General features: G+C 43.1%; 1 protein-coding gene across 1 annotated transcript in view; it reads left to right on the forward strand.

The window, feature by feature from the left end:
* The window catches only part of LOC118091810 (macrophage mannose receptor 1), a 55,540-nt gene extending 45,204 nt beyond the window's left edge, over positions 1–10,336 (forward strand). Inside the window, exons 25-30 of the mRNA XM_035129236.3 lie at positions 799–964; positions 3,607–3,756; positions 5,395–5,511; positions 7,064–7,231; positions 8,769–8,810; positions 9,788–10,336. Coding sequence (XP_034985127.3) covers positions 799–964; positions 3,607–3,756; positions 5,395–5,511; positions 7,064–7,231; positions 8,769–8,810; positions 9,788–10,038 — 894 coding nt within the window. The 3' untranslated portion in view covers positions 10,039–10,336. The remainder of the gene's footprint in view (positions 1–798; positions 965–3,606; positions 3,757–5,394; positions 5,512–7,063; positions 7,232–8,768; positions 8,811–9,787) is intronic.
* Positions 10,337–11,237: the final 901 nt, after the last annotated feature.

Here is an 11,237-nt window from a genome sequence, read left to right on the forward strand (position 1 = left end):
AGACGCGATTTCCGGCATCGCGCTGTGCCCCCCACAGGGGATCTCCACGGGAGTGATCCGACCCATGCCCGGTAAGCCTTGCCGACCCCTGTCTTAGAGCGATGAATGGCACTATTTAGCGGGAATAAACTCCAATGAAAATCCTTGCTATTACATACGGTATTTTTACATGGCTGTTTATTTGTATATGTTTTAAAATTATATATATGGATGTTTTATGATGGCCTATATTTGTAATGTCTAATATAGGTTTGGCAAAGTAAGTAAATTCAATCCAAATGAAGCCTAGATGAAGGAGATTAAATTCACTTTCCAATATACTGAGTCAGTTAAATTTTCCTGTCCTGTGCTACAAGGACAAAAGCCCTGTTCAGAATATCACATGCAGAGAACAGGGTTTGTTGATACCAAACTATCTGTTATGTTCCACTGAATTACAATACATCAAGATACTCAATGCTATCAGTTGTGGGATGAATTGACACAATGTATTTATATCATACTACCGTACTGTACATGCGTTAAGTGGCTTACCAATGCCAGGAGTTCTATGTTATCAGTCACTGGGGATTTTTCTGTGAACAGTCATTGTTAAAAAGGTCGTTATCACTGTACCTTTGCATGTCCTCTGACCTCACTGTTTACAATCTCTCATCTTCTCCTTCTATATATAAAACGTACAACCAGAACAAACCTAGAGACTGTACTTCAGATGGCAATGACTCTTGACCCCATTGTAATGGTCTGCATCTCAGCCTGTATACTCAATGCATTTTGCTAATGTGCTAATTTTTTCAGACCGATGGACAATATACATGGATTGACAAGTTCAAAATGAAGTTCACAAAATGGGCTCCAGGGGAACCAAAACAAAATTTTGGTTGTGTTTACCTGGATTTGGATGGAACCTGGAAGACAGGATCATGCAATGAACATTATTTCCCACTCTGTAAACACTCTGACGGTAAGCAAATGAAGAACAATGCTTCCCATTCACTACTTGCCTTTCAGGTTGAAGCATTGCCTCACAGGCAAGATAATTTAGCCTTTTTGCAATGAACCTTTTGCATTTCACAGAGGTTTCAAAATACATTTATATATGCAAAAACATTTTGAAAGGTCCACCCCCTGTGTAACTTGAGCCATTTTTCAAAGGACTCAATTTGTAGCATTTTTCTACCTGCTAATTCCTTAAGATTATCCCACTTAACCATTAGGGACCTCGTGAAGCCCTTATATCCCAGCTTGATCACTGAGATCCATTTGCAGGAGCATCACATGCCATTCCCTAAACTGGCGAGGTTTATTTGACAACAACAAGTAATGGCGCCATCCTTAAGTGTCACCAGCCCAGTATGGTGGAACACTCCACCAATAGAGATTCAGCAGGCGCCTCCCGTTTCAACTTTTAAACACTTGCTGAAAACTTTTTTATTCCACAAGGTCTATACAGGAGATTAAGAATACATCTTTCCACAGTAGTTAACTGATGCATGTTTTTAAGCTTCTTATATGGTTTTAATTGCGTGGTTTTAAGTACTGTCATTGTAATCCACTTTGATATTTTTTTATGAATGGTGTTATGTAAATACTTTTATAAATTAATAATGCCCTTCCACCTCACTCAGTGGGGCACAACCCACCACCTCCATAAAACCTTGGCCCAATCTAGGCCTGGTATGGGGAAAATTCCTGCATGATCTAACAAAAGTCTGATGGCCAGGAAGTTCCCACATTAAACCAAGGGTGAAGGTTGGTTGAATGTGGTTGGACAGGGTAGGGGAAGCGAGTGCCCAGTCTTTCCACATGGTGGAAAGCAGCCTGTCATATCTTGGCTCATGACCATGAGCCAAAAGGGAAAATATCACAACACATTCAAAGAGGACATAGAAAGGAGCTGAGTGAGTGGGTGCCTTTTCTATTCTCACTCTGAATGTTTCCAGATTGGGTTGGGGTTTTTTGTACTGTGTATATATATATATATATATATATATATATATATATATATATATATATATAGCATTGCCCAGTCATTGGTCTCCCATTGTAAGCTGTGTAGGGACACGGGTGGCGCTGTGGTCTAAACTACTTGCCAATCAGGAGGTAGGTGGTTTGAATCCCCGTGGCGGGGTGAGCTTCTGTTGCTCTGTCCTAACTTCTGCCAACCTAGCAGTTTGAAAGCACGCCAGTGCAAGTAGATAAATAGATACCACTACGGCAGGAAGGTAAACGCCGTTTCCATGCATTCTGGTTTCCATCACGGTGTTCTGTTGTGCCAGAAGCTGTAACGGATTGACACAGTTTTGAAATATTTATTCCTACCTGGCTGGAAAAGAGTTAATCCACCTCCAGCCTGACTGACATAACATTCTGATGGGGGCGGGACTGTTCCCAGTTTAAAAGGAGAGAGGAGCGGTTTGGTCAGTTAGGTGGTTGGCAGTTGACAGTTGGGAGTTAGGGAGTTGGTAGATAGTAGAGTGTTAAAGAGGGATGCAGGAGCTGTATGAAGAAAACTGTGTTAAATAAAAAAGAAGATATGTGCTTTTAAGAACCAAAGAAACTCATGTTTATAAGTTAAATAATAAAGTTAAATGTGCTTAAACGTTCACTGACTCGGCAGTGTCTCAGTACCTTCAGAGGTGTGACAAAGAGGGGAGAACAAAGCTTTCCTGGGGAAGAGGAAACTGTTTGCTGTTTCTCCTGTCATACAAAGGGCTGGTTAGCGAAGCCGAAGGAGCCACATAGTTGCCTAAGGGAGAGGCACACTGTAGCAGTAGGGATCCCAGGGAGGGAGACCCCACTGGTGGCAATAGGTTTCGAACACAGAGCCTGAGGTACTCTGGAGACAAGTCCAATTTGGACTCTGGAGGTTTTTTTCTCCTGTTTGTGGAGAAGCACAGGGAGAGCCTCTGAGGTTAAAGCAGTGAGGTGGGGGATCCATCACAGAAGCGGTTTAGTCATGTTGGCCACATGACCCAGAAAGCTGTCTGTGGACAAACACCGGCTCACTTGGCCTGAAAGTGAGATGAGCGCCGCAACCCCTTAGTTGCCTTTGACTGGACCTAACCGTCCAGGGGTCCTTTACCTTTACCTTACTGTAAGCTGCATTGTTTTCTACACTTCGGCAGGTACATCCCCTATTCAATATCATGGCAATCTCTCCTCACTTTTTACAAGGCAAAGAGTGATAATTCCACATTAAAACACAGGAAGTACCCTAAAAATTTTTTTTGGGGGAGGGGGGTTGTCAGGTAATTTCTCTTTTCAGAATCTAATTTCAGCTACCTTTAAGTCTACTATCCCACACAGAGTATAGATATTAAAATGCAATGTTAGTTGCCTCTATGACATTTTTGAATCACCGTTTTTGGATTTTCCAGTTCACTGAATAACTACAGTAGTAATTCTTTGGTACCTGTACACTATGAACGGTTTAATTTAAAAATGGCATTTTGATAACCAGTTATAGGAATGTCTCAGTTGTGCCAGCAGACTTTCTATTAAGTTCCTCATGCAAGAAACATATCTGTGCATATAGCATAGAGAATCTGGTGGAAAATTAATTGAATTACAAGTTGCTGTCTCTCCCCCCCCCCAAAAAAATAGTGAAAGCGCCTACCGAGCCACCTCAACTACCTGGAAAGTGCCCAGAATCACTGGAGACCCCGTGGATTCCTTTCCGTGGCCACTGCTACCACTTTGAGACGTCATCTAAAAAATCTTGGCCTCAGGCTTCTTTAGCTTGTTTGCAATTAGGTAAGTACCTTTTCATTTAGATGCAAGATGCAAGACGTCACATCTTGTTTAGTTACACAATAATTTCCCCCTTTCCATTAGGAGTAAGTTCGCTTTTAGCAGCAAAGGGCATATGCAAAATGCAAGATTAGTAGCAAATCATACACTAAACCAGGGGTTGGCAACCTAAGGCCCGTGGGCTGGATGCGGCCCAATCGCCCTTTCAATCCGGCCCACGGACGGTCCGGGAATCAGCATGTTTTTACATGAGTAGAATGTGTGTTTTTATTTAAAATGCACCTCTGGGTTATTTGTGAGGCCTGCCTGATGTTTTTACATGAGTAGAACGTGTGCTTTTATTTAAAATGCATCTCCGGGTTATTTGTGGGGCATAGGAATTTGTTCATCCCCCCCCCCAAAAAAAATATAGTCCAGTCCACCACATGGTCTGAGGGATGGTGGACTGGCCCACGGCTGAAAAAGGTTGCTGACCCCTGCACTAAACTGTAGCATCTTAGAAAGCTTCAGTCTGTTGATCAGAGAGAGAAGGAGAGAGAGATCCAGTACATACAGAAGCTTCAACCTAAGGTGGGACTTAGTATATCTTGACCTGAGAAATACGTACCTGGGTATCCAAAAACCTTGGATCAGTGGACTAGGGGGACTAGGCTAGTCCTCTAAATCAGTGTTTCCCAACCTTGTGCCTCCAGCTGTTTTCAGACTACAATTCCCATCATTCCTGACCACTGGTCTTGCTAGCTAGGAATGATGGGAGTTGTAGTCCCAAAACATCTGGAGGCACAAGGTTGGGAAACACTGCTCTAAATGTTCCCAGTAAAGTAGATTGTTAAAGTCTGGCACCTCCTTCCCAAAGCCTGGGAAGCTTCTGCCTGGTTTAGGGTGGGAGGCGCAATGCTCATGTGTGTGACGTCTCCCCCCCCCCAGCCCCAATTGCCCTCACAAGCTGGCACCTCTGACCCTAACTGTTCTCTAGCAGCTGTCTAAGGCCCGTTCCGTAATTCCAAAGACCATTGTAAAGGCTGAGTCCCAACAAACAGCAATAGTGAGAAGTAGAGAGAAAGACGACAGAGGAAGTTTGGGATAGCTGAAAAATGATGAGTGCAGACTCTAAAGCGGAAGTGCTTTCTGCATATGAATAGCAGGTGCTGGGTGAATATTTCAGTGTATATATGTGGCATCTTTCAAAGCTTTGTAGTTAATTTGCCATCCTTTCCCATCCTTACGTTTATGACAGTTTTCCCCAGAGACAAGTGATGGAGGTACTGTAAACCTCAGCTCAGTGAAGGAGAGTATGTCTTGCATACAAGAGGTTAACATATGGAAAAGCGGTTTGTGAATATACGTAACTCTATGGAAAACACAGTGAGTGGGTTAATAAAAATACTTCAGTGGCGTGTGTGGAATCTGCCATGGTCAACCCATCTTGATGTCAGCAAGTGTTTGAAAAATAAATAATATCAGACATAGTGAAGGAGATGATCTTTTCCCCTTACATGTCAAAATATTATCTAGTGTTCTGAATTGCAAAAAAATAATTTTGCGCGAGTAACTGTTAGTCTTCAGAGCATGATAATTAGAAATTAGCCATTCTAATCACCTAAATTATGTTCTCTTTGTTTTCTTACTCATGTTTTGCAGGTGGTGGTCTGGTTTCAGTAGTTGATGCAGTTGAATCACATTTTCTGGCAGAAAATGTGGAACCCCTTGAAAGTAAAGTGCGATCGTTTTGGACAGGAATGTTCAGAAACATACATGGTACCTTTTTTGTTTAATCTTTAGTGTATGCTTATGTAATCGGTGGATTTTTATTATTATATACACTTAAATAATCTAAATGTTAATCATATCTGGCCAAATTCAAAAGACGGAGAGTTAACTCTACCGTCTTAAAAACTCCACTTTTTTCACCAGCACTTCATCCTTTGTAAGTGAAAGATAAGGAAACCAGGGTGAGATGACCCTGTTTGCATTCATCCTGGTCACAGCCCAGAATGTAAGCTTTTCTTTTTAAAAAACAGATTCTACAAATTGCACTGCTTTAATGCTGAACCAGTTAAAAAATTCAAGTCTTAAGTATATCCTGCTTAGCTAACTGACAATTTAACCAGATAGGAAGTTATTAAGAAAGATGAACAAGTAGACAATTTACAATTTAATAAGTCTTTTATTGACTGTACCACCAATTATGATAGGATCTCTGAAGGCCTGTACCAGCTGGGAGAACCTCCAGACTGTGGGCCTAATGAGCCTCCATATGCCTCCCCATTTAGCCCATGAGGCCATTTTAGAAAAGGTGCGCCCATCTTCCCTATACCTGATGACATATATGTCACCAAATATGGAACAGGTAAAAACCTGACTCAGCTGAAATGATGTTTACAGACATCCTGGAAAGGGCTGCTCTTCAGGAGCCGCTTTCAAAGCGTTGCACAAAATAATGCTTTGAAAAGACCACCTAATGTGATTGTGACATCAGGTGATTGGCAGGTGGATGGCTTACTGTGCAAGTTACAGTGATGGAGCTTCATGCTCCAGCACCGGGGGCAGAGAGCAGGTGGGGGCGGGGCTGGCGTGCGTGCGTCCCGGGGGCGTGGCGTGCCGCCCACAGGGTGGTGTGCATTCTGGGGGTGGAGCACCCAGCGTGGGTGGGGGGCAGCCACGATGGCACCCCACCGGGATCGCGCTGCCGGGTGTGGTGCGCTCCCATCGCCCTCCCTCTTCCTACGCCCCTGGCAAGATATGGAAAAGAAAGATAATCTCACCTGCTGAGCCAAAAATGTTCCCCACCCCTACCCTATACCAATGAGATCATGACCATCTTGTCCCAACATCTTTACTGACAAGTAACTCGGCCGAGAGAAGAAGCAAATCAAAATTGTGCACAGTTTCCTTTTAGATTTGCTTAGTTGTCCACTGAGCAATTCTGTAGAAAGAGGCTCCAAAGTGATTTTTTTTGGGGAGGGGGGGGGAAGCTGCTGGATTTGCCACACTGATATAAAAATCTGCAAAATCTGGTGGCCAGCCCAAGGACTGCATCATGCATGATGTTCTCCAGGCACAGATATGCACAAGGCCAGGAAATCACCTCCTCCCATGTTTTAGTCTCATATTTGAAAATCACACACCCACTTATTTCAGTGTATTGACATGCATTAAGAATCACGTTCGCAATGAGCATGCCCAGCGGTTCTGATATATTATACACAGTGAAAATTCCACATCCTCGTTCAGAAAGCTCTGCTCAACATATACTAGCAGCAGTCCTGCTAGAGCTCTTTCTCTCATTTATGTTCTAACTTAACCGTAGGCAATTGGTTATGGCTCGACAACAGCGTCGTGGATTTTGTTAACTGGAACGAGGGAGAGCCCTCTCCTCAAACTAATGAAGACTGTGTGGAAATGTATTCTTCATCTGGGACTTGGAATAATCTTTACTGCAGATCCTACCAGGCGTATATTTGCAAAAGACCTAAAAGTATGTAATACAGTAATTATACTTTACTTTGTTTAGTAGTTCCTGGGGAATATTCATTACATTGCAAAAAGCGATGCCAGTGAACCTTAGCCTTGGCCGAAATTCTTTTCAATCTTGAATGAAATCCAATCTGGTGAAAGATTCACAGCTTGCCCCCCACCCCACCCGCAGCCCATTTACCTTCTCTTAAAAACCAAGTGGAGGTGGTGGCAAGAATCTACAGGGAAAAGTGAGGGGAGTTCACTGCATGCCTGAAACCCCATTATGAAGTTGAAGTGTCTAGCTTCCTCAAGAGGATGCTTGCTTGGGCTTGAGATTTGCCTGTTACTGGAGGTTTTTTACTGGCCATAATGCAGTCTAAAGGAGTGACATCTCCATTGCAGTAGGCCTTGGGGGAAATTCCATTTCCCAAGGAACTGCTGGGACCTTTCTCCTTGGGGAACAGGGGGTGGGCTTTCCTCCTTCCCTATCTTTACAGGGGAACTAGTGCCCCCACTGCCCCCCATAGCTGGCTCAGCCAGTATGTAGAGCCAGTATGTAAGAGTCTTAAGGAAGAAGGAGGAAGCTCCAGACCACAGACCAATCTTGGCCTACCAGCAGTCTCTGTTTGGCCCACAAGGTGTTTTCCCCAAATATGTCCACTCACCCCACACCTGCTGTCATATATTATGTCAGTGGTGGGGTCATAGCTGCCAAGTTATCCCTTTTTTACAGGGATTTTCCCTTATGCTGAATAGGCTTCCTCGCGAGAAAAGCGAAAACTTGGCAGCTATGGGTGGGGTGTGTACTGGTGTGGCATTAAAGGAACAACCAAGAGCCTGTGGCGAGCTTTCTGTTGTTTCTTTGCTGGAACAAGGCATGCTCCTCCACCCATCAGTTGATGGTTGTACCTCGTTGCACGAGAGGGAAATGGTTTTCATTGAAACTGCTTCCTCCCATTTTAACAGTAGTTTCAGTGGAAGGCACTTACCCCCTCCTGGAGCAAGCTTCAAAGAATAGTGTGGAGCTGGTTGACACTGGCTTTCAACGTTTAAAGAGCAGCATGGGGCACTTTGCAAAAGTGCTTTCAAACAGCCCCGCACTGTTCCTTTGACCCCAGAAAACCAAAGGCTCAAAGAGTAGTGCCAGGAGATTGGCAGGTGGGGAAATCTACCATCTCTCCAATTTGGCTCACCGGGTTCATGGAGATAAGGATCTGGCCCATTGGCCACAAGAGGGTCCCCATCACTAGTTTAAGGGGAAGGGAAAGGAAGTTGAGGAAATGTTGGGGGCTTTCTGAGGTGAGGGTGAGGAGTGGTGGGAGTTAACAGGCAATTTCTGAACTTCAGAGTGATTCCAGAAATAAACTATATCAAACTTGGATGAATTTTTTAAATGCTTTGAACCAATGCTTTAAATCCAGAGGGAGTCTCCCATACCCTTACAAAACATTGCCCAAGATCATTTCAGACCCTGCTGAATAATTCAGTTTAATCAGAATACGCAATAAAAAGGTTTTTGACACATGGTCATTTGGTTTTTCTCTTCCAATTTTTAGTTATTGAAATTGTGTCTACTGAGAAGGTTCCAGAAAATAAAGGTAAGGTTTTGAAATAAAATCAAAATAAAGAAAAAATAAAATGAGAAATACCATGGTGAAATTTATCTTTTGAGTATCTTATGTACAAAGCCAATTTGTTTCCCGCAGAATACAACATTTTCATTTCAGCCTCCCTTCATCCACTTCTACTTGTTGTTTAAAATTTAAATATCTTACAAGCGATAGTTAGATTGACATTTGGTATTGGGGTTTTTTTTTTGTCTCAAAAAAGAAAAAAAGAAATGCCAAAAATATATGGTGGTCCTTTATACCATCTTATATTCTGGAGATAGAAAATGACCTGAGTAAATAACATTTGGTCCCCTAGTGTTTCCTACACCTAATGACCCTCTAATGCAGAGGTGGGGGGGGGGGCTGGGCTTTATAAATGTTGTTGAGCTAACTTACCAGAAGAATAAGAAAACAAGATAACTGGTTTCTCTTTAAGGTTTCCAGACTCAAAGGAGAGCAGGGCAATGAAAGGCACAGAAGTCCTGCCCACTATTGAGACTGGCAGCCCTATTCAGAGAATCTTCTTTCTACAGCCCCCTCTCACAGCAGTGTTTATAACATCTTACTGGCTCCCAGCCACCTTCCTGTGCTCCCTGTGTTCATCACAGGGAACTCAAGCACACAAATGGAGTTTGTGACCAAAGCTAACCAACCACATGAGAGCTTACTAGAGAACATACTACTGTAGGATTGGCTATTTAACCAATCAAAACTCAAAGGCCTTTCTGTAAACTTCCATGGCAATATGTTTAAACATTCCCATTTCAGCAAATTTAAACACGATGCTCATAGGTGACATTTGGTCTCAGTGTAACCTACGTCACAGGGTTGTTGTAAAGTTTACATGGGGAGGGGAGGACCTGGAATGCCACACAGAGCTCCTGGGAAGATGGCCGGGTTCAAAATACAATAGTAATAATAATTTCCACCAATCTGTTGTTATAACTGCTCTGCGTTAATTACAGAACCGAGAAAGACAGACGACACTCCTGCGCCTTCCAATAGGAGAGTTACCGCTGCGATTGTCGTGACTCTCCTGATTGTGATGGTAGCGGCTATTGCATGTTACTATTTCTACAAGAAAAGGAGCCGGCACATCCTCACAGAAGACAACTTCGAGAACTCTCTCTATTTCAATAGCAGCTCCACCCCTGAAACGAGCGACACAAAGGACCTGGTGATGAACATGGAGCGCAATGAGCACGCTGCCATTTAGTCCAGGATAATGCAAACTGTCCCTCATTCGGGAAAACGACACCAACACCACATATTGAAAGCCACAAGCATTCTACCCAAACCTGGTCTTTCCTTTGCAAAATAGTTGCCCAAACCCCACCTGATTCAGAACTTCTGTTTGCATGCTAGAAGCAGCAATAGTTTCGTTGGGTATTTGTGGCAATTCAGCAGCTTTGTATTCAAAATAGGCAAAGCTAGTATTTTGCCCAGTGGCCGCGCTGAGTTGACGACTGAGCTGATGGATAGAACAAATAAATGCTGAATTAATCATGGAGAAATGGCTATGCTTATTTGTGTATCTGCATATTCACAAATTGGGGGAAGCCATGACTTTTCAAAGTGGTATAGCACTGCTTTACATGTCTAGTGCAGACGGAGCTTAAGGGCCGGTGTTCTCATGGCGTGGTGATATTCTTTCAGTGCATGGAGGTTTGAAAAGTTTCAAATAGGTACAGAAATTTCTTTCACAGGTGTGTGGTTGATTTGGCAGCATCCAGGAAGTATGTTATCATTAGCAATGTTCTTTCTCCTCTGTTCACAAGATACTTAGCAAGTATCTCTAGCCCAACATTCAGGTTCCAGTCCAGGTACTTAGCAATAAAAAGTTCTTGGGTCTCTCCAGTACTGCATTTGCTTTGTTGTTTAGGTGCACAGCATCCTATTTTAGCTCTCTCTTTTTTAGCTATTTCCACATGTTCACCACTGCCTCTTCTGGTCCAAGTGTTGAGGGAAATGAAGGAGAAGACTCAGGTGGAATCTACACACATGTTAAAAATGGTGTGAAAATGCTTTTTCTTTTCAATCGTTTTGAAAATTGCATTGAATTTTCGCCTTCGCCTTCTAGTATCACAATTGTATATTGCACTTTACAACACGTTCAAAATGTTATATAGCCGAGTCTCCACTCCTTTCTATGAATCTCAGGTCTTCCTGCCTTCAGCCACTAGGGGGAAGCCAAACCCCACTTGATGATCTTCATATACCCAAAGAGAAATACAGTACAGTACTCCTCAGATAACAGCAATTGTTCTATTTCATTACTGGCCTGAGGACTTGCAACTGACAGTGGTGTGTGTGTGGTTTGAGCAAGTGTTATAGGGATAGCCTCAGACGTAACTGATAAAAGTTGTGTGCTGCAGGTGGCGATGGCAGGTTGATCTCAGCAGGATCAATGACAAA

This window comes from Zootoca vivipara, chromosome 11 (genome assembly GCF_965207765.1).
Source record: "Zootoca vivipara chromosome 11, rZooViv2.hap1.1, whole genome shotgun sequence".
NCBI classification, from domain to species: Eukaryota; Metazoa; Chordata; class Lepidosauria; order Squamata; family Lacertidae; genus Zootoca; species Zootoca vivipara.